The sequence below is a fragment of the Musca vetustissima genome, unplaced genomic scaffold (assembly GCF_032173495.1).
Source record: "Musca vetustissima isolate MV318-11 ecotype Yass unplaced genomic scaffold, APGP_CSIRO_Mvet_v1 utg22496, whole genome shotgun sequence".
Lineage (NCBI taxonomy): Eukaryota > Metazoa > Arthropoda > Insecta > Diptera > Muscidae > Musca > Musca vetustissima.
Genome location: NW_026880323.1, coordinates 180,181 through 205,177, shown reverse-complemented (window position 1 = coordinate 205,177; position 24,997 = coordinate 180,181). Strand labels below are relative to the sequence as shown.

The window sequence follows — 24,997 nt, the reverse complement described above, 5'->3', positions numbered from 1 at the left end:
TAGATATCTTTAATAAATTGATAATTTTACAATTGGGCTCTTATCGCACATTTTATGGTATTTTGGAATATTTATTATAAATGAAAATATAATCACCTTTGCTTATTTTTCTGATTACTAAAGATTTCAAGTAAAATTAATCATGATGTTGAGTGAAAATATGGAGGCATATTTTAAAATAAATAATAAATTAAATAAATCTCGTGTTATTCTAACATTTATCGTTGGTATGCTGTTAAACAAAACGAGTATTTAAGATGATTGAGTATTATAGAAAGTGGTTACTAAAATCAAGTCCATGTCAAGTCTATTTTTAGGACTGGTCGCCGGGTCAAGAGTCAACAATTTCAAACTTTTGCATATATGAGAAATGAAATGATCAAATTCTCTACCTAACGCCGAAGCCTACAACAACAATAATCTTTAAAAGAACATTTTTAAAAGGAGCGAGGATCGTTATTAAAGAAGTTCTTTATTCGCCTGTAATTACAACCACTTCCTACAAAATGCTGAAAGTGGGTCGGGACCTTTATATGATGTACATGAAAAAAAATTTGCAAAAATATTATTCACCATATGAGAAATTTAAATGTCAAATTACAGTCAATTTAGTTGAAAACGACAGTTAAAAAATTTAAAAATACCGAATATTAGCGGTGTTATATGGGAGCTATACCAAAGCGTGGACCGATATATCCCATTTGCAATATCCCTAGGAGTAATAGCAATGTGTGTTCAAAATTTCAAATCTCTACCGTGATTTCTACCGACAGACCGGCATGGCTAAATCGACATACTTTTTGGGGGTTTTCGAAAATTATGTTCAGGTGTTGCAAACGGAATGACAAATTTAATATACATTTCAGCTTGTGGTGTATATAATTATTGAAATTGGGAGGTCCATACTTCAGAAAATTTTTACTTTCGCAGGACAAAATCTTCCAAAACATTAAAAATAAATCCGCAAACCAGTTGTCATGATTAGGCTGCTGTTATACCCGCATTTGATGATGATGCCGACGGTCACTTCGCAAATTAATTTCCACAAATGTCTAAATTTTGGGGTCCAACTTAGCATTTAGTAGTCAATTCGCAAAATTTCCTTGAAATTGTTTCTGATTCACAAATGTATGTCTTTGAGTTCACTATTTTTGTAGATTCAGTGATACTCTTCCCACGATTGCATTGAATTGTATAGGAGCGAATGCCTGAATCTGGTACAAAACAGGATTAGTCCTACTTAGAAAATATAAGATATATTTTTAACGCTATTTATTGGCCTTGAAGGCTTAATGTTAGCAATAAATAAATGTTCATTCAAATTCCTTTCCTTTTTTGAAGAGTAGCTTTGTGGAGGGTATAATTAGGCAGGATGATTTTTTGTTCGTTTGCTTTTATGGAATTGTGGTGCAACTTGAAAAATATTTGCTACATAAAATATACACTAAAATTATAATTAATTTCAAACTAATCAAAATAGTAGATTTTCATAAGAATAATATTAAATATGCATACATACGTTCAAAGTAGTTCTATATTTGTTTTCACATATTTAACAAAACATAGTTTAATCTAAACTAAGGGTTATTGGCAAATAACCCCAATCAATAATTCATTTTTTTGTATTTTTCTTTACTCAAAGGTTTTTGTTTTAGTTGTTCTCTTGTTGTTGCACAGCCAAAAAAAAGGAAAACAAATCAACGGCGGCGCTTTACTGAGCCATCGACAGCTGACTTTGTTTTCTGCTAGGAGGAAAGTTCTTTTTTTAATATTTTTTGTTTGGATATCGAAAATGAGACTTAAATCTATACACACACACAGAGCGAGAGTTATACAAACACGCACGCACACACACATTCATATATAGATATGGTTGTCTCTTTTCGTTTCTTATAGTTTTGAAGAAGAGGGCAATTGCACATTTCTGATTGTCACTGCATTTGACACTTTTTCTCTTTCGTAAGGAATTCCTTCTACTTTTTTTTATCTCCTTTTTGTATGAACCAAAAAAATATAATTTCCGAAGTGATACAATTTAACACATTTTTCAGATTTTTTTTTCAATAATTCATTTTTTTTTGCAAAATTAATTTTCACAAACACGCAACATCAAATCAATTTATTTTTGCATTTTTTACACAAAGCTCGCAGCACATTTTATGTCGTCGATGTGGTGTGGCGCTGCCTGCTACTCACACACTCGGTTATTATTTTTTTCTGATAGCTCACCACTGGCTCGGTTGTCTCACCTTCAACTTTTTTTTCGTTTCATTTACGTATACAAAGCTTGGGGTATTTTTTTCTACACACAAAAATTTTCTTTCTTGTTTGCTTTTCTTTTATATTTTTTCCAATTTTTTTGCACTTACATTTGTTTTAAACTGTTGTAGTTGTTGGCGTTTCTTATATTTATTTTTGTAATTTATCGATTTGTTTTTCTTTTGTGTTGTTTTTTTAGTTAAATAAAAAATAACTATTTCTGTTTCATAAATTTCCGTGTGCCATGAATTTTACTTCGCCATTGTGAAAAAATTGTATGGAATTTCGAAATTCGAATTCTCATTTGACATATTTCGCGTTCATCAGTGGCGCAGTGTTGCTGTTGTGTGTAGTAAATCCACGTTGCTACAACATGCCAGATGTTTTTCGTACTAGACCATAGGGTTGTATTTTTGATGGCGTTTGAAATGTGTAGTTTTTTTATCCATGCGATTTATTGTACAAGAAGAATTTTGAAGGAAATTATTATGATTTTCGAAATGAATTTATAATTCAACAAGTTCGTAAATACGATTTTTCTCCTTTTAATCCTCTTTTGAAGCATAGGGTTTAAACAAAGGATCTTTCAATATAAAATAACAAAGTCCTAGGGTACTTACCGTACTTCGTAGACGCATACGACATGAAATATGGACTTCTATAAGATTACTATAAATAAGTTAATGTTTTACAACGTTACCTATAATCCAAAACGTTGTGTACGGCCGTATTACCCAAATATGTCGGATCCATATCTTCAAGCGAATAATACAAACCGCCAAACAAAATTGAAAATTGTTTAAATTAATCCAAATATTTTATGTTCACGTTCGAATTTGTTTTATTTCAAAAAAAAAAAAAGAAAAAAAAAACAAAAACAAAATACGTTCTGTCAAGGTTGAAATTGTTCAACTTGAAATTTTGTACGCTCGACGTATTTCGGTAACATTCATATAAATACATGTGTTCTACTTCTGTGGTGAAAAACGTCGACCGAGCTAGATGAATTTTAGGTAGGGCTGTTAAGGTTATCTTTTGTCAATTTAGGGAAAATACAACTCTACCTTGTGGACTATAATGTCAGAATAAATAAAAACAAATGCAACAATTTTTTCTGTTCATTTTCCATATTTTTAACATTTTACCGAAAACGCGAAAAATGAATGGAATGTCAGGGTTTATTTTCATAATCGAGTTGGGAATATGACTTAGATATTCCCCATTTAAGGGCATTTTTTTTGGTATTTTTGCGGGTCCAGTTCGATTTTCCATCCTGGAATATTTGTAATTTAGTTTTCTCAGATAAAAAGACCCCAAGATAGAGGTCGCTACCGATATAAGATATATTAAATATATACCATGCTTGAGCAATACAATGTTTAGACTGGTTACTTGATTTCTTTACCAAGCGAACAACGGACACATAGATGACGACTAGACATAGTTACATCCAAGAATTCCTTCCTCTTATGTAAACTTTTACATTTAAAAATTTAACATTTTCGTCTTCTATGAAAGTAGAGAATTTGACCTAGTGGTTGTTCTGTCATAGAAAATTCTCCAAAAAATCCATGTATGTATATGGGACTATGGATGGTTGAATATTTTTTCGTTTTGAATTCTTTTGCAGTAAAGATTTACACATCCCCCATATAACAGTATCGTGTGCAAATAGCTTGAAGACTTTATTAGGATTTCCTTCAGCATTCCTATAAAGACTCCCTTCAAATCGTCTATAAATACTCCTTTCAGATCGTCTATAAAGACTCCTTTCAGATCGTCTATAAAAGACACGTCTATGATAGACTCCCTTTAGCTCGTCTACGAAAGACTCCCTTCAGCTCGTCTATGAAAGACTTCCTTCATCTCGTCTATGAAAGACTCCCTTCAGCTCGTCTATGAAAGACTCCCTTCAGCTCGACTATGAAAGACTCCCTTCAGCTCGTCTATGAAAGACTCCCTTCAGCTCGTCTATGAAAGACTCCCTTCAGCTCGTCTATGAAGCTCGTCTAGACTCCCTTCAGCTCGTCTATGAAAGACTCCCTTCAGCTCGTCTATGAAAAACTCCCTTCAGCTTCAGCTCGTCTATGAAAGACTCCCTTCAGCTCGTCTATGAAAGACTCCCTTCAGCTCGTCTATGGAAGACTCCCTTCAGCTCGTCTATGAAAGACTCCCTTCAGACCGTCTTATAGACGAACTGAAGTGCGTCTTTATAGACGAGCCTTTGAATTCGTTTTCATCACCAATAACGCTTATGGTCGGATTGAAAACGGTTGAATTTGGATTCGTCGGAAACCCGATTACACGTTTCCAGTCGACCACTGTTCAATTTTTGGCTCGTTGAAAATTGTTTACCCTGATTTTGCAGTTTTTTTCCGATAATAGAGATTTTTGTTTTTTATTGCTGTCGGGAGGGGCACTTCACCCCGTTCACCGATTAACAGGTTTGACGAGTACAAACGAAGGATATTTTGGTATTAAAACTTATCAGTTCACTTTTCCGTGGGTCCACACAACTTAGAAGCGATGTACAAACTCAAATTTGAGGGAACAATGTAACATCGTTTTTGTACCCATATAACCACTAATTGGGACATTTTAAGTCTCACTCAAGACCCGCATGGCCTCTTCAGTGGTTATTGAACGTTTTTTCATGATTTATTACTTTTAGTTAATTATTTGATTTTTGTTCAAAATGTCCACAATGTTTTTAATAAACGGGATTTAATTAATGTATTATAAAAAAGAACTAATAAAAACCAAAAAAGAATAAAAAAAGTGTTTTTGCATTCCTTTTCTTAAATTATTCATAAAATGCAGACGTGCAAAAGTGAGTACATTGGAGTCAATTTTGTTTTTCTTATTTTTTTCCTAGAAATTTAAGAGTTAAATATTTAAATTTAGGTAGTTTTTTTAAGTACAGAATACCTAATATAATACAATCAATTTTTGATTTTTTTTTTTATTTTTATGAATTATTTTTTTTTACAATTTTTTAATGTACCCATTAAAAAATTGAATGGATGGTAGTGTAGTAGATCAACAATTTGACCTTTCTAGCCCGTTCTAATTTATAGCATATTTAGTTCCTTTTATGAGAATAATGAAAATGCAAAAGATAAATGGAGTAGTACTAAAACAATTATTTTAATTATTATTCAATATCATTTGTATCTAAAAAGATTTCACAGATTTCACATTACATTCAAACAGATTATTTTTTTATTTTATTTTAAATGATAAATTAATATTTATTTGAACATTATAAACTTCAATCTTCGTAATAATAAATGATGTTTATAAATGGGGTAATTAATACATAATGTAAACCGATAAACTGGCGGCTTTTCATTTCTCCTTCCTTCCTTGGTAGCTTCAGCTCATGGTACGAAAAATATAATTATTAAATACTCGACAATGCAAGAGTTTAGGCTGCAGCAATGGCTGCGATAGCTTCCGAAGTGAAATATTTGACGTCAACATCAGTATCAGAATTTAATTTCTCCAATGTCGGCTTGACTTGCGAATCGATAGCGCTGCTATCAAGGAAAGGTGAAATTTTCTGTAGGGTCTTTGCGACATTGAAACGAACGTTGGAGACTGGATCAGAGGCCAAGAGGAGAACAGTTGGCAGCAAGAGTTTGGTGGTAATGTCTGTGCCACAGACTTCAGCCAACATATTAATGCAGAATAAACAAGTCATTCTCTGCAAATAGTTCTTGTTGCGTGACATGGCCAAAATCATGGGAATTATAGCTTGTTCAGCCCATTGAGCACCGAATTGTTCGACCAACTTTTTCATGTTAATGGTAGCCGCTTCCCTTATGGCGTAGACATGATCGTTCAACCAGCCCATGCAAAGTCCACGTAGCTTCTGGTCAAAGAATTCCTGTCCCAATTGGCCGGCCAGAGCAGGCATATATTCAATAATTGCCAAACGTACACGCCATTTGGAGTCTTCGGCTAGTTCCACAATGGCTGGCAACAATGATTGCGATAGTTGTTGAATTCCAATGACATCATTGACACAATCCAAGTTGGAAATAATATTCAAACGCACTTCAGGGCATTCATCTTTGAGCTGGATGAGGAATAATGGCAAAAGATGCTCAACAGTGTTGTAAGATCCAAGCATTGGACTCAAACCCATGATAACGGAAGCCAAAGCCGATTTGACATGAGGATTGGGGTCGGACACTAAATCGCGAACATAGGGCAAAATCGAGGTCATAATGATTTGCACCTGATTGGCCTTGTCAAGATTAGCGCAGAAATCTTTGACTTTTGTTGCAACAGCAGCACGTACTTCGGCCTCGGCATCCTTCAACAAATATTGGAATGCAGGCACCAAATCAACTCTAGTTATTTCCGGTCCTACGGCCTTTTGTAAGTCAACAAATTTCTCGGCCACCATGTAACGCACACGCCAAGAAGAATCGCTGGCACATTGGCGCAGTGTAGGCAATACTAAATGTTCGACATCTTCTTGAGGCAACATCTCTGCAATACTTACGCAAGCTTCAGCGGCCAATAGGCGAACGGAATCCTGGTCATCTTGAGCCAATTGAACGAAATTTGGAATGAGGTCGGATTTCAAGTATTCGAGTTCAACCACCTTGGCAAATTCTCCCAATTTACTTGCAGCGGCACGGCGAACCATTGGTGTTTCATCCTGGCACAATTTCCTGAAATTAGCACGTAGCTCTGCCTTCACGGGCTGGGAAACACGAGGATAGCAAACGGAGAACAGACCACAAGCAGAAGTGCGTGAGGTGAACCAATCTCCGGAAACTAAACGTTGCAAAGTAGGCACAACATGAATTTCCAGATCTTGAGCACTATGCTCAGCAGCCACAATACGTAACGATTCGACAGCTTTGTCACGGACCACAGTCTCTTCGACGGTAGCTAAACTCTCCAATGGTGGAATCAAGTACATGGCATACTCGGGTCCTCCAACCAAACTAGTAAAATTGCCAAGTTGGTCAGCCAATGCCAAAAGAACTTCATCTTCATCGTAAATGGTTTCCGTCAAAAAGGGAATCAATTCAGATCGGGTACGTTCTTCGCCGAGGGCGAGTGCTATTGTTGACAGCTTTTTAATAGAATTTAAACGAAGCTGTACATCTTCGTTCTTTAGTTCGTCAATAAGAACCGCAATTGGATATAGGGAGTCGTCAACAGTTTTATCAGTCGACGCCATTGATACACTTTTCCAATCGTTTTTCGCAGATAGAAATACAGTTATTTTCAATCAATAAACCACCTTCGATATATATATGTGTAGATATTTAGCAAAACACGCAATATTAGTCAGTCAGCCAGTATGCTTCTTATGGAGAATTTACGAATGATGAGACCAGTCGCAATTCTTTCTTTGCACATAGAGCATTTTTGGATTAGGGTTGCGTAGGTCGACTATCGATAAATTGACTATCGATTATCGAAATGAGAGAAAATGTTACAGTATTCATTTGGAAGAAATAACTACACCATGATTTTGGGAAAAAATGACTTCATTAATTTTTATCGTTTTTAGATATATGTATGTTGAAAATAAACACAATCTGATGGAACTAGGCCCTCTATGCAGAGTTGTTTTTATGTATTCTCCATCATGAGGTGTATATAAAAATTATCTTTCCGATTTAAACAACTCGAACTATTCGTCGGAGACCCTATATCCAGGGTTGTCGAAGAACATACAACTTTTTTGGCAAAACATTTTTATTAAAGGTCCGTGTTTCGGCAGAGATCCAAAATACAGGACCCGCACAAATACAATAGCGTTGAAAATGGGAATTTTTCATTGCAAAGGAATTTGCTGTTTCACATTTTTCCATTAGGAAATCGAAGTAAATTGTAAACCAAAGGGCAACGAACTTAAGGGCTAAGCAGAATGCTCGCGTTGAGCCATCCGTCGCGTTATATGTTATGGAAAATACAACAACCACAAGGAAACGATAACACAAACGCTCGAAGTTGATGTGCGCTGCGCTTCGGAGTTAAATATATTTTAACTTTTTGCGTGCGTTAACGCGATAACAAAAAACGCTCAACGCGAACATTCTGCTTAGGCCTTTATGTTGCGATTACTTTAATTTGGAATTCTCATGCCAATTCATAGTTGAAAAATCGGCTCAGAAATCAATTAAATACTGATACGACGAGATGAGCCCATCCCGACATTGGCTATAGCAGCAGTAAAAAAAACAAAAACCTGTATTATAGAAAAAACTGTAAAATCAGTGTAAAAATTTTTCAATGAGCCCAAAACAAAGATATAGAAACCGTAAAAAATCGACAAAATGCATTTTGATAAAATAGTTTATAAAAAATATCCAGGGGAATCAGGTATAACAGAGGCATGTTAACAATAAAAATGCCACTACGCGATAATGTGTTTATAAAATGTAAAAAAAACAGAGATCTGCACTGAAAATATATTTCTTTTATCTAATAAGCTTGCTTAGAATGTTTAATATTGTTCGCTCTGTTGTTATGATATCGTAACAACAGAGGAAAAGCGATATATCATTTTACATAAATCAAAAATGTCATATCGAACTTGACACGAGTTTTACGATACAATGAAATCAGCAGAGTATTGCGGTTACCTTGTATAATTGTAGCATGGGGTTTTTATTTATTCTATTTTTAAAATATATATAACTCAGAAGTGCAACCCACATCAACTTCTAGCATTGGGGTTATCGGTCCCTTGTGGTTGTTGTATTTTCGATAACAAATAACGCGGCGGATCAAGGTAGATATACAAGTTACCCGCATAGGCGAATTTCTACAACAAACATCGGTTGTTGTATTTTGATATGTCAAAAATATTTTGCCAAAACAAAGAGATTCACAAAATTTTTTTTATACAAATTCTTGTAGAAACTGTTAATAAAAATATTGCCAAACAAGCTCTACAAAACTACGAGATTTTCATTTATAATTTTGTTTTTTAATTTTTTGGTTCAACATTACAACAACATTTTTGACATTTATTTGCACCAACAAAGGGCTAAGCAGAATGCTAGCGTTGAGCCATCCGTCGCGTTATATGTTATCGAAAATACAACAATCACAAGGAAACGATATGCGTTTGCCATTTTGCCATATATGTTACGTACATACTTAAGTATTCACTTCTGTGTCATGGAGCGGTAATCTGTTTGTTATTATATATAAAATAGATGGCGCTAGCTAACAAATTAAAAATAAACAACGTACGTTGCATTCCCCTAACTAAATATCTCACATACCGATTTTTCAAACCCCTCCACTCCACCCTCCACACATTTGTCGGTATGTTTGTTTTTTTACGAATGCAATTTTCATTATCATTAAGAGAACGAATATCTATTCCTTGTTTTATTTAGATTTTCTTATCTACCCCAAAAACGTATGAACTTGTTTCTTCCCATACGGAATGACAACACGAACAACAAAAAAAAAAAAAAACTTATCAGAATCTATTCCTCATTATAAATAAAAAAAGAATCAAGAAAACTTCAAGCATGCGAAGACGCGTAATTTATGTATGTCAAATGTGTATAAATAATAATGTGATCAGCAAACACTTATGTTTTGGGAGGGACACAACAAATTATTAATAAATAATAAAATCGAAATGGGGTGGTGGAGTAGTATATCGGATCGGATGTGGGGTAGGAAGTCGTCACCTCTTGTGTGTGTCTTTTTAGCGAATTTTTGTGTGTCGGGGTAGACATAGATAAGTAACCATCAGTAATAAATAGAATACAAATTCTGAAGTGGTCTCCATGCATACATATCTCCTCCCCCTTTTTTCATTTTATAATTAATTGAATACCACCTGGATGTGGTTAACAAAATAATTAAATAAAAAAATTATATTCTAGCAGACATGATGACAAATGAAAGATATACCAGAAGTCTGGAATCAAGATTGAGTTTGTTTTTGTTTAATTAACCCAGTAAAAAATACAGTTACGTTAAAAATTATTGAAATTCATATTTAGTAAATATCACTTGGAAAAAAAGGTAGAACCTTGAAAATACCTAAACTATGTATTTCAAAAAAAAAAAAAAAAAAAAAATCATTTGGAAAATGTGCCTCAGACCATTAATATCTATTTAAACGGACGGACTAATTTAAGAAGAATAGATCAAAACATGGAATATTCTGTAAAGAGATATTTTATTCTTTGAAATCCCGATAATCCGCTTGGAGAAGAAGGCTAGAACCCTAAAAAATAACTAAAATTGGGCTGAATTCTTCTATATCCATCTATAACCCGGGATGCCAAATTAAGAGGACTTCGGATGAAAAAGACGACTAAAACTATAAAGTGGACAGATATGTCCCATTTTCAATACCATGCAGCCTAGGAGTATTAAAAATGTATGAGGAAAATGTCTTAAATCGATCTTAAGTATAGCGATCTCTTTCGTAATTTCAACATGCAGACTGAGATGGGTAAATCGCTATATATTTTTATTCTGATAACAAATATGGAACCATATTTTAGGGGGCCTCCATTCGTAAACGAAAAAGGATACAACGGGTAGCCCTGTAGACAGTAGCAACACATAATGCGATGGAGAACTATCGGAAGAATTGAGAAACCATTTAAAAAAAAAACACAGAAGTCGGAATGAAGTCCAGAATTTTTACCAACGAGTAAAACACTAAAATGAAGGCTTTGGTGCAGGCAAATACTCCTGTAGAGGCGAAGGAAACCCGGTGACAGATACAGATAGTACAGAAGGGGATCGGGTCAAAGAACAAGCTTGCCTGTTTTGATACAGATCGGTCAATATTTTAGAAAAAATTGTAGTCTTCTGAAGGACATAGACCCGACGAGTTGATAGTATATCCTAGAGGAGTTGTTGACCTTGAAATTGATACCAATTATATTGTTGTATGTACTCGGTTGTGGGAGTTACACTTAAATATTTACTGGTGTCTACGTATTCAGATATTTTTTAGTAATCAATTACCACACTAGAATGCGGGAATATATTACTGATCGCTTCGGAATTTTCCAGTTGTGGTAAAGCAGGTGCTTATGAGTTACCAGCCGAACTAATCAACATTGGTGGTCAAATACCGATCATTTGTATAATTCGGCTGGAGGAATGCATGCCTGTATCCCGGAATGCATACCTGCGTTCCCTACACAAAAAATGAGACAATGCGATATGTGTTAATTACGGAGGAATTAATCTCCTTCCCATCGCATATAAAGTGTTGTCCAGCGTGATGTGTGAACGACTTAAGCCAATCGCTAATAACATTATTGAACCATACCAATGTGGCTTCAGACCCGTCAAATCCATCATAGACCAGATATTCACGCCAAATTCTGGGGAAGATCCACGAAAAACACATCAATCCGGCCTTTCCACTCAAATGTGTTGAAGTCATATTTGCGTTCAGCAATCCAGCATCAAGGTTCTTCAATACTGAACGAGGATTCAGGAAAGGATATAACCTAAGGTCTGACTTAACATCATGTAGGAAAAGATCATACGAGATGCAAAGATAAACAGTAATGGCGCCCGATGATATCGACATAATCAAACCAGTGAGCGGAGCAGTATAGTCGGACGGGGCCGACCATACGATACCCTACACAACTACCACGAACTCTAACTTTCTGAAGATGTTTATTCCGAGTCTGAGTAATATTTCGAGATATTTGCCCCCTCTTGTCCGATTAGAGGCCAAAAACACCTCTTCCTTACTTTTTTTCGAATATTCAGTCTAGTCCTTATAATTACTTGTCCAGATTACCTTCACGGTGGGTTGTGTTGTGATTTTCGGATTATACTCTACTCGAAAACATACAAAAATTATGTTTTCGGTCCATTTCATCCCAACATTTTAATCTGATCATCACTGAAAATTGTAGGCGTTGTTCTTGACCATAACTGGAACCTCATGAACAATTTCAAAGTCATCAGCGCGATATATCACCCTCTAATGTGGTAATGGGTTACTAAATAATATCTGAATACGTAAGCACCTGTAAATATTTGACTGTAACTCCCACATCTGAGTAGATACATCACTATATTTGGTATCAATTTAAAGGCCAACCACTCCTCTTGGATATGCTATCAACTCCTGGGGTCTACATCCTCCAGGAGTAAATATATATGCCATAGAATACAAATTTTGTCATTTTTCACACATAAGTCAGGGTCCATTTGACCCGCTAAATATTGACCGATCTTTATCAAAACATTCATGCTTATTCTCTGGCCCGATCCCCTTCTTCATGCAAAAATTCGCGGTGTTTGGGCCATAATTGCGGCCTCTGGAGCGACCAGAAAAACCGACAAAAATAATGTTTTTGGTCCATTTCATCCCCTAAATATTAACCGATCTTTTCCAAAAACAATAGGGGTCTTCATTGGCCAGAACCCTTCCTACATGCAAAATTTCGTGAAGATTGGTCCATAACTGCGGCCTGTATCGTGTTTACAAATTATAATGGACAGACGGACGGACGGACGGACACACATGTCTAGATCGACTCAGCTAGTATGACGATCGGTATACTTAAAGGTGGGTCTAGGACCAATATTTCGCGGCGTTACAAACATTTGGGGCTGCACAAAGCTATAATACCCTGACAACATAGTTGTGTAGGGTATAACAAATTGAGAAGGAGTCTGCTAAAGTGGATCTGGCAGTAAATGGTGAGTGGACCAAGCTGATGCTATCAATTCGCAAGACATCTAGTAGACTCGGACTAACTTTGGATCTTTAAAACCAATGTTTTGAAGTAATAAAAGATTTTATCTACCTCGGTACGGCCATAAATAAAGCAAAAATAACACCAGTTTTGAGACCTTTGGACAAATTGAGGAGTCTACCAAAGTGGGTCTGATAGTAAATGGCGAGAGGGCAAAGTTGACTTGGACCAACTATGAAACTTAAAAACTACAGTCAGAGATTTTATTTCCTTGTTTGAGCCATAAATTCAAAAATAAATAACAGTTTGAGATTCGGAAAAGGATAGTATTGGCCAACAGATGCTACATATATAAAAGAGCTTAGTGTTAAGTGATTGAGTGAGTGACTGACAGATCATCGCCCAGACGAAACGGCTAAAGCTAGAAGCTTGAAATTTTGAGTGTGGGTTGGTGTTGGTGTGTAGGCGTGAGATAAGGCTGGGTTTTTGGAAATTCGAACTAGAAGGGTACGAAAAGTACTAAAATGTACCAAATATGGTACCCTTTGTATTAGGCGAACGGGAAGAGCTAGAATTCTGAAATTTGGAATGTGGGTCACTGATGTAAAGTTAGGAAGATGTACAAAAGCGTTTTTGGAAATTCGTACTAGAACGGTACGAAAAGTACTAAAAAGTACTAAATGTGATACCATTTGTATTTGGCGAACCGGTAGAGCTAGAACTCTGAAATTTGGATTGGTGGTCGCTGAGTGTAGGATAGATGTACGGGTTTTTGGAAATTCGAACTATAAATATCCGAAAAGTACTAAAATGTACTTAATTTTGTACAATTTCGTAGCATGTGAATTGATAGAGCTAAAAACTTGAAATTTGGAATGCGAATTAGGGATGAGATGTAGAGTCCATTTAAGGAGATGGTTTTGAAAGCGTGTACTCATGTGTACGAAAAGTACTATATGATACTATATTTGGTACAAATTTAATTTGGAGATACAAATCGAGCTGGAATCCTGAAATTTGAAATTAACATTACCGTCGGAGTATAGGATTGGGAATGTACGTAGTTTTGGAATTTTTTTACCCAGTTTCAGTAATTTATATTCATGGGTACTAAATGGTACTAAATTTGGTACAATTTGAATTTTATGCGAACCAATAGAGCTAGAATCATGAAATTTGGAGTCAGGATCACTGTTGGGGTGTAAGATCGAGATATGTAGGAAGTTTTAAAATTTTTTACTAATGTGTACTAAATTTGGTACAATTTGAATTGTGGGTGAACCGATAGAGTTGGAATCTTAAATCATGGATTTAGGATCACTCTGGGGGTGAAATTTTGGGTTAAGTGGGAAGTTTTGGAAATTCGTACTACTGTGTACTAAATTTGGTACAATTTGAATTGTGAGTGAACCGAAAGAGTTGTAATCCTGAAAGTTGTATTTAGCATCTCTGTTTGGGGTAAGTAAGAAGTTTTCGAAATTCGTACTACTGTGTACTTAATATCCAATTTGAACTGTAGTTGAACCGATAGAGTTGGAATCCTGAAACTTGGATTTAGGATCACTGTGGGGGTGTAGGATTGGGATATTTAGGAAGTTTTGGAAATTGGTACTACTATGTACTAAATTTGGTACAATTTGAATTGTGGGTGAACCGATAGAGCTGGAATCCTGAAACTTTGAGTTAGGATCACTGTGGCGGTGTAGGATTGGGGTATGTAGGAAGTTTTGGAAATTCGTACTACATTCGTACTAAATTTGGTACAAATTGAATTGTGGATGAACCGATAGAGTTGGAATCCTGAAACTCGGATTTAGGATCACTGTGGGGGTGTAGGATTGGGGTATGTAGGAAGTTTTGGAAATTGGTACTACTATGTACTAAATTTTGTACAATTTGAATTGTGGGTGAACCGATAGAGTTGGAATCCTGAAACTTGGATATAGGATCACTGTGGGGGTGTAGGATTGGGGTCTGTAGGAAGTTTTGGAAATTCGTACTACAGTGTACTAAATTTGGTACAAATTGAATTGTGAGTGAACCGATAGAGTTGTAATCCTGAAACTTGGATTTAGGGTCACTGTGGGGTTGTAGGGTTAGGGTAAGTTGGAAGTTTTGGAAATTCGTACTACTGTGTACTAAATTTGGTACAATTTGAATTGTGAGTGAACCGATAGAGTTGTAATCCTGAAACTTGGATTTAGGGTCACTGTGGGGTTGTAGGGTTAGGGTACAATTTGAATTTGTGAATTGTGAGTGAACCGATAGAGTTGTAATCCTGAAACTTGGATTTAGGGTCACTGTGGAGTGTAGGATTGGGTTAAGTAGGAAGTTTTGGAAATTGGTACTAATATGTACTAAATTTGGTACAATTTGAATTGTGGGTGAACCGATAGAGCTGGAATCCTGAAACTTTGAGTTAGGGTCACTGTGGCGGTGTAGGATTGGGGTATGTAGGAAGTTTTGGAAATTCGTGCTACAGTGTACTAAATTTGGTACAAATTGAATTGTGGATGAACCGATAGAGTTGGAATCCTGAAACTTGGATTTAGGATCACTGTGGGGGTGTAGGATTGGGGTATGTAGGAAGTTTTGGAAATTGGTACTACTATGTACTAAATTTTGTACAATTTGAATTGTGAGTGAACCGATAGAGTTGGAATCCTGAAACTTGGATATAGGATCACTGTGGGGGTGTAGGATTGGGGTCTGTAGGAAGTTTTGGAAATTCATACTACTGTGTACTAAATTTGGTACAATTTGAATTGAGGGTGAACCGATAGAGTGTCCTGAAACTATTTAGGATCACTGTGGGGGTGTAGGATTGGGGTATGTAGGAAGTTTTGGAAATTGGTACTAATGTTGTACAATTTGAATTGGGTGAACCGATAGAGTTGGAATCCTGAAACTTGGATATAGGATCACTGTGGGGGTGTAGGATTGGGGTCTGTAGGAAGTTTTGGAAATTCGTACTACAGTGTACTAAATTTGGTACAAATTGAATTGTGAGTGAACCGATAGATTTGTAATCCTGAAACTTGGATTTAGGGTCACTGTGGGGTTGTAGGGTTAGGGTAAGTTGGAGGTTTTGGAAATTCGTACTACTGTGTACTAAATTTGGTACAATTTGAATTGTGAGTGAACCGATAGAGTTGTAATCATGAAACTTGGATTTAGGGTCACTGTGGGGTTGTAGGGTTAGGGTAAGTTGGAGGTTTTGGAAATTCATACTACTGTGTACTAAATTTGGTACAATTTGGATTGTGAGTGAACCGATAGCGTTGGAATTCGGAAACTTGGGATTAGGATCACTGTGGAGTGTAGGTTTGGGTTAAGTAGGAAGTTTTGGAAATTCGTACTACAGTGTACTAAATTTGGTACAAATTGAATTGTGGATGAACCGATAGAGTTAGAATTCTGAAACTTGGTTTTAGGATAACTGTGGGGGTGTGGGTTTAGTAAGAAGTATTGGAAATTCGTACTATCATTATGGGGGTGTAGGATCGGGGTATGCCGGAAGTTTTGTTGGAAGTAGAAGGATACGAAAAGTACTAAAATATACCAAATATGGTACCCTTTTTATTAGCGAACGGAAAGAGCTAAAATTCTGAAATTTGGAATGTTGGTCACTGATGGAAAGTTAGAAAGATGTGCAAAAGGGTTTTTGGAAATTCGACATATAAGTGTACTAAAGGTACTAAACTTTACTGAATTTAGTTCCTATTGTATATATATATTGAACATATATAGCTGAAATCTTGACATTTTAAATGGAATACATGTTGGGAAGTGGTGTTGATGTACGGAAATGGTTTAAGACATTCGTACTTATGTGTATAAAAAGTGTAAAATGGTACTAAATTCCGTACTATTTACCTTCAGTTGAGTGTGTAGAGATGGAATCTTGATAATCGGAATTAGCTTTAAAAAATCGTACTTATTTGTATGAAAAGTACTTAATTGGTACTAAATTTGGTGGAAGTTGGATTTAGGTGAACAGATAGGGCTGAAGTCTTCAAATTGGGAATTAAAACCAGTAAGGAAAGTAGTAAAGTCGGACGGGGCCGACTATATGATACCCTTCACCACTATGGGTATATTAAACAGGACTATTAAAATGAAATTGGATGAAATAAAATATGTGATATTTATCTAAATGTGAATCTACCTAGATCTATCCATAAAGTATGTAAATCGACTTCAAACAAATATAAATAGGTCATCCGTTGGGCTATGTATGTACTTCTAGAAAATGCAACTACGTAATTCTATACTCAATTTTGTAAGTTGTGCAACATTTTATGTCAATCTGACTAACATGAGGAGTTTGATGCCCAATATACTTGAAATCGGGCGAAAATATATATGGAAGCTCTATCCAAATATTAAGCGATTTCAAACCAACTTGTCACATGTTAGGTTATACTAATTTCAGAACATTTTGTTCCTATCAGCCTATTGGTGCGTCAATTACTTAAAATCAATCTATAATAAAAGGGAGCTATATCTAAATCTGGATCGATTTTCACGAAACAATGCAGACAGTACTCTAGCCTCAATTCAGTACGTTATGCTAAATTTCGTGCAAATCGAAGGATATATAGGGACTTTGGTGCACCATTTACATGAAATCGGACGAAACTATATATGGGAGCTATATCTTAATCTGGACCGATTTTCACGAAACTTGGCAGACATAATTCTAGGCTCAATTCAGTACGTTATGCCAAATTTGGTGCAAATCGAAGGATATATAGGGATTTTGGTGCACCATTTACATGAAATCGGACGAAACTATATATGGGAGCTATATCTAAATCTGGGCCGATTTTCACGAAACTTGGCGGACATCATTCTAGACCTAAATGATTAGGCTGTACCAAATTTCGTGCAAATCGAAAGATATATAGGGACCGTTTACATTAAATCGGTTAAATATATATATGGGAGCTATATCTGAATCTGAACCGATTTTTCCCAATTTCAATAGGGTTCGTCCTTGGGCCGAATAAGTGACCTATGCCAAATTTCATCCAATTCGGATAATAAATGCGACCTGTACTTTGTTTACAATTTAAAATGGACATAGGAACATGCATAAATCGACTTAGAAAGTGATTCTATGCATATTCTCAAAAGGAACCATGTGTCTATCTCGTTTTCTTTTGCCTGTTACAAACATATGCACAAAGACCCTGTACCACAGTGTGGTGAAGGGTATAATGACTGTTGGAGTGTAGGACTGAGGTAGATTATGAAATTCGTACTTTTTGGTACGAAAGGTATATATATGGTACTAAATTTAGTACAATTTGGATGTTGATTGAAAGGATAGAACTGAAAACCTGAAATTTGGAATTAAGATTTCTGTTGTAGATTGAGCTATAGAGACATCTTTGGAAACTCGTATTTATGTGTACGAAAAGTACTAAACGACACTAGATGGATTTGGGTGAACGGAGAGAGCTGGAAACCAATAATTTGGACTAATGGTTGATGTTTGAATATAGAATTGAGATATGGAAGCATGTCACCTACCTACTACTAAATAGTACTATATTTGGTACAACTTGATTACGTGTGAACGGATAGTGCTGAACTCCCGAATTTTTTAATTAAAATTACTGTTGGAGTGTAGGATTGACATAGTTTAGGAAATGTTTAATTATAGAAACAAAAAGTACTAAATGGTACCGAAAAGCTTAGAAATGTGTGAACGGATAGGGCTGTATTCTGAAATTTTGAATTAATATTACAGTTTGAGTGCAGAATTGAGATATGTCGGTAATTTTTTAAAATTCGTCATTATGTGTACTAAATGGTAAAAAAAATTTGGTACAAGTTTGATTCGAGTTAACGGATAGAGATAGTAAACGTAAATTTGGAATTAAAATTACAAGATTAAGGAAGTATTGGAATTTCGTACTTATGGATACGAGAAGACCTAATTGGTACTAAATATGGTACAATTCTTTTTGTGTGGGCGGGAATCCTAATATTTGGACTTAAAAATAAGGTTGGAGTGTAGGATGAGGTAGTTTTAAAAATACGTAATTATCTGTACTAAATGGTGCTAAGTTTAGTACAATTTAGATTTGAGTGAAAGGATAGAGATGGATGGATTTGAAAATAAAATTACTCTTATAGCAAAGGATTGAGACAGTGTTGGAAATTCGAACTCATGAGTACGAAAAGTACTAAATATGGTACAATTTGGATCTATGTGAAGAGATAGTGCTGTTATCCTGAAATTAATGAATAAAATTTCTGTTTCAGTGGGAAATTGAGGCAGAGGCAGGTAGAACTCGAATCCTGAATGTTGCAACTTAGGTTACTCTGGGAGTGTAGGAAAAGTACAGAATGGTACCAAATATGGGACAGTTTAGTGAACAGATAGAGCTGAAATTCTTAAATTTGGACTTACGATTGAAAGCAGGTTTGGAATATTGAGATTGGTTTGGTTATGGGTACGAAAAGTGCGGAATGGTTTCACTCAGAGCTGAAATTCTTAAATTTGGACTATCTGAAAGAAGGATTGAGGTACATTTGGAAATTTGTACTTATGAGTATGAAAACCACTAAATTTGGAACAATTTGGACTATGGTGGAAGAAAATTCACTAAATTTGGAATAATTTGAATTTGGGTAACGGAGAGAGCTGGAAACCTAAAATTTAGAATGTTGGTCATTGACAGAGAGTTAGAAAGAAGGACCAAAGGGTTTTTGGTATTAAATTTAGTGGAGGTGACGGTATAGAGGTAGTCTTGAAAATGTAGAATTATGTGTTCGAAAAGTTCTAAATGGAATTACATGTGGAACCTGTACGTTTTTCCTAAAGTGTGGATTTCGGAAATTAGTGCTTATGTGTATGAAGAGTACTTAATGGTAATAAACTTTATATTAACAGCCTTATTCTGGATGTCAATTCCATGTGAATTTACTCGCTCTTTCCGTTCGCCTTATTCTGAACAACATTTTCCTGTGATTTTTTGCGCATTCTCTCTTTCGCCTTATTCTGAATGAAGTTCGAAAGCGAAAAAATCCGCTTTGGGAAAAAATTAGGTATTCTGAATTACAGGGAGTAGGAGAATGAGATGAAATTTTGTTCGAAATTTTTCGCTAATAAATTTAAAGTGAGTTGACTACAAAAACATAAGTAATAACTATTTTTATGAAAAATATTTACACAATACTTATTCTATGACGATTTAGAATATTATAAATGATAGTAAGCAATTGCCATTGGAAATCCCATTGATAACGATGCATGCTGAACCAAGTATTGCCAAGAAATGTATGAAGGTAATAAGGCATATTTAAGTCGAGTTTGATTTTTGGAGACGAAATACAGACATTTTGGGTGAGGATCTGTCTCTCAAGAAAAAATTTTAAAAACCCAAATTTGCCTGATGAGCCGCTTAAGAGTGAAAAATTTAAATAATAATTATGAAAGAACAAAAAAAAATTTTTTTTCAAAAGAAAATCTATGTTATGATTTTAAGAATTTGGGGAGATAAAATATAGGAATTAAATAAAAAGGCACACAATTATGTAGTGAAATAATAAACTGTGTATTAATTAATTAAATCGCAGATTCCTTCCTATTATTCGTTGTGTTTTTGCCATCATAAAAATGTTCTTTTATTTGTAATCTATTGTAGTAGTTGCAACAAATTGCATCAAAACAATGAACAGCTGTTTCACATGCCATATTGTAGGTTGCCATATTTTCAAACTTTAATTTATTTTCTTTTAATTACAAAGCATTTATACAGCGGATTCTTGATATTTCACATTTGTATTGCTATATAGTTTAAATAACAATAAAAATTAACAATTTTTAATAACAAAAATCAATAAATAATATATTGAAAAATGTTACACAATTAAATTACAATGGGGCAACACACAATGCAACTTAAATTACAATATGGCCACACACATTGCAACTTAATTTACGATATGGCAACACGAATCTTTTTTTCAACCACCATTTTCGAAAACTCGAATCCGCATCTCGCATTTTTTGCATCTCCCTATTCATTCAGAATAAGGCGAGAATGTGAAAGCGAATTTTTTTACATGCGAGATATCTCCCTAGCAAATATCCAGAATAAGGCTGTAAATGTAGGAATAGAGGTGGAATTCAGAACTATACGTTTTTGCTAAAGTGTGGATTTCGGAAAATAGTGCTTATGTGTATGAAGAGTACTTAATGGTAATAAACTTGATATTAAATGTAGGAATAGAGGTGGAATTCAGAACTATAGTACAACTAATTATACGGTATTCACGATTTCCATAAGAAATATTTTTTATTCCCTTTCCGCATACGAAGTAGCGGGTACTTTGCTAGTATAATTATATTTATCAACATGAGTTGCAATTAAGCATTGCGATAATAACTGCTTGTGTTGTAACCATGTTCGTTTGAACCAGGTTTAGTTGTTGTATAGTTTTCATGTATTAAAACTTGTTTTTTGTGTAATCTATTGATTACAAAATATTTATTTATATCATATTTTTACAAAAATTAATAAAAATCACATTTTTATTAAATATCAAAAATTATTTTTAAATTAAACTGCAATATATCACGTAAGTAGTCACAAAAAGTTCCGATTAACTTAAAATATTTCTCCAAGAGGTTTTATAATCATTTCATGGATTTGCACATGAGGAGGCGTTGAAATTGCATACACTACTCCAGATGAAATATCTTCAGCCTTTAGGATATTTTCACCAATTATAGGTCTTACATTATCGGGAATAATTTCCGTATCCACAGCACCGGGGCTAATGCTCTATTTTAAAGAAAAATATGATCCACTTATTTCACTTAAAATCACATATCACTTCTACTTACAGTAACTTTTATTTTGGTACCCAAGCCTTTGAATTCCTGTCGATAGATTTCAGTTATTGCCGTAATGGCGAATTTCGATGGACAATAGATATTACTATCAGGAATACCACCCGGCGAAACCACACCATGACCAGCAACACTATTAATGATTATTACATGACCAGGAAAATTACGTTCCTTCATCGATTTAAAAGCTCGTTGGGTACAATGAACAACTCCCATAACATTTGTTTGTAGAACTTGTTGCACTTCAGCGATATTCATGTTAACCAATTGTCCTTGTTTATAACAACCGGCATTGTTCACTAAAATATCAATGCCACCGAATTTCGTAATAATTGTATCGAATGCCTCATTAACTGACTCCAAATTGGTGACATCACATGGCAGGGCAGTTAAATTTCCTTGTTTCTTTGGTGACAATTGTTTACGCAGAGCCTCTACACGTTCCAATCTTCTAGCCAAGCCAACCACTTGTAAACCATTCTCTACTAAATCCTTAACGATCGCAGCACCAATACCTGAGCTAGCACCCGTTACAACTGCGACTTTATTTTGCCAGCGTTCCATGTTTAGTTGTTTTTATTTTATTGAATTTTAGTTGTTGTTTTATGTGTTAGCGTAAGTTAATGAATGAACAGGGAAGTGTTTTGCTATATCAATTTATATACGGGCAAATATTACATCAGAATCACCGATTTATTGACTCTAATGGCGACTATTTTTTCACAATAGAATTGGATTTAATATCAAATATTTGATAAGATAATTAAAAAGTTGTTAGTCATTGTATACATACAATGACTACGAATATCATACACTCTAATGAGTTTTTGCTATATTAAGTACTAGCAATGTGCCCGCTACTTCGTATGCGAAAAGGGAATACAAAAAATATTTCATATGGTATCGTAAATACAGTAAATTTGTTGTACTATAGTTTGCGATTTATTACTCTTCATACACATAAGCACTATTTTCCGAAATCTCTTTTACTTCCATTAAACAGATTAAAACCAGTAAGGGAAGTAGTAAAGTACCCCGTGCCAAATATCGTGCAAGTCGAAAGATATATAGGGATTTTGGTACACCATTTACATTAAATCGGAAGAAGTTATATATGGGAGCTATATCTAAATCGGAACCGATTTTCCCGATGTTTAACACACATTGTTCTAGACGTAATTCAGCCCGCTGTGTAATCTAAATTCTAAATCGCAGGATCCAAATCCAAATGGTTCCAAATATAGTACCATCATACTTATAAGTAAAACTATCTAAAACTACATCAATCTTGCTCTCCAACAGTAAACTTAATTCCACCAAAGTCCAAATTTAGTACTTTTCGTACTCATAAGTACGAATTTCCAAATATACCTCAATCCTTATTTCAAATAGTAATCGTAAGTCAAAATTTAAGAATTCCAGCTTTGTCTGTTCATAAAAAACCAAATTGTACCAGATTTGGTACCATTCTATACTTTTCGTACCCATATTCCAAACTTTATCAAATCTACACTCCCACAGTGACCTAAGTTGCAACATTCGGGATTCGAATTCTACCCGTTCACCAATGTCCAATTTGTACCAAATGTTGAGCTTTTCGTACCCAGTTTCTATAATTATACTACGTCAATCCTACACTTCAAAAGTAATTTTAATTCCAAAATTCTGGAGGCCAACTCTATCCACTTAATCATGTTGTACCAAATATAGTACCATTTAGTACACATACGTACTATGCTTCCATACCTTAATTCTATATTCTAAAAGCAACCATTATTCCAAATTTTAGGTTTCCAGCTCCCTCCTTTCTCCCAAATCCAAATTGTACCATATCTAGTGCCGTTTAGTACTTTTCGTACACACAAATACGAATTTCCATAGATGTCTCTATAGCTCAATCTTCAACAGTAATCAGAATTCCAAATTTCAGGTTTTAAGCTTTTTTTAAGTACGATTTAGTACTTTTCGTACCAATAAGTGCGAATTTCCAAAACTACCTCAATTCTACACTGCAACTGTCATTTTAATTCCCAATTTCAAGACTCCAGCTCTATATGTGAACCGAAATCCAAATTGCACCAAATTTAGTACCATTAAGTACTTTTCGTACACAAAGGTACGATTTTTTAAAGCTATCTCAATCCTGTATTCCAACAGTAGTCTTAATTCCGATTTTCAGGATTCCATCTATATACACTCAACTAAATGCAAATAGTACCAAATTTATTACCATTTGGTACTTTTTAAAAAACATAAGTACGAAAATCTTAAACCATTTCTATACATCAACACCACTTCGTAACCTGTATTCTATATACAATTTCAAGATTTTAGCTATATATGTTCAATATATGTAGAATTAGAACTAAATTTAGTACTTTTGGTACACTTATAGTACGAATCGCCAAAAACCCAGCCTTATCTCACGCCTACACACAACAACAACCTACACTCAAAATTTCAAGCATCTAGCTTTAGCCGTTTCGTCTGGGCGATGATCTGTCAGTCAGTCACTCACTCACTCACTTAACACTAAGCTCTTTTATATATATAGATTATCCAGAGCTCATGTGAACGACGGAAGCCAATGATCAATAACATAATTGGAGCATAGACCAGATTTTCACACTGCAACAAATCCTGGAGAAGATCCACGGAAAACACATCTACACACAACAAATTTCGTGCAAATCGAAAGATATATAGGGACTTTGGTACACCATTTACATAAAATCGGACGAAACTATATATGGGAGCTATATCTAAATCGGAACCAATTTTCACGAAAATAAACACACATCATTCTAGACTTAATTGAGTACGCTATGCTAAATTTCGTGCAAATCGAACGATATATAAGTCTTTGGTACACCATTTACATAAAATCGGACGGAAATATATATGGGAGCTATATCTGAATCTGAACCAATTTTTCCCAATTTCAATAGGGTTCGTCCTTGGGCCAATTTAACACCAACAGACGGACGGACGGACGGTATAACCACTTAAGACCTGGAATGACAAATTACAAATACTTCGATTGAAGCCATGAAACTATTCCATCTAGAGCCATGAAAATAATTAAAATAGAGCGGTATGATGTGCATATATTGACCATTTTTTTACTCATCTAGAGCCTGAAAGGTCAAAATTACATCGAAATCAAAACATGGAACAA

At 34.9% G+C, this 24,997-nt stretch overlaps 2 protein-coding genes across 2 annotated transcripts; both read right to left on the bottom strand.

Annotated features, from left to right (window-relative positions):
• Positions 1 to 5,686: 5,686 nt before the first annotated feature.
• LOC133325895 (serine/threonine-protein phosphatase PP2A 65 kDa regulatory subunit-like) lies at positions 5,687 to 7,462 on the bottom strand. Its single transcript, XM_061534594.1, has one exon. The coding sequence runs from the start codon at positions 7,460 to 7,462 to the stop codon at positions 5,687 to 5,689; it is 1,776 nt and encodes a 591-aa protein (XP_061390578.1).
• Positions 7,463 to 21,574: 14,112 nt separating this feature from the next.
• On the bottom strand, positions 21,575 to 22,404 carry LOC133325897 (farnesol dehydrogenase-like). Its single transcript, XM_061534596.1, has 2 exons — positions 21,814 to 22,404; positions 21,575 to 21,751 (listed from the first exon to the last, which is right to left on the bottom strand). The coding sequence occupies exons 1-2, from the start codon at positions 22,381 to 22,383 to the stop codon at positions 21,575 to 21,577; spliced, it is 747 nt and encodes a 248-aa protein (XP_061390580.1). The 5' UTR covers positions 22,384 to 22,404.
• Positions 22,405 to 24,997: the final 2,593 nt, after the last annotated feature.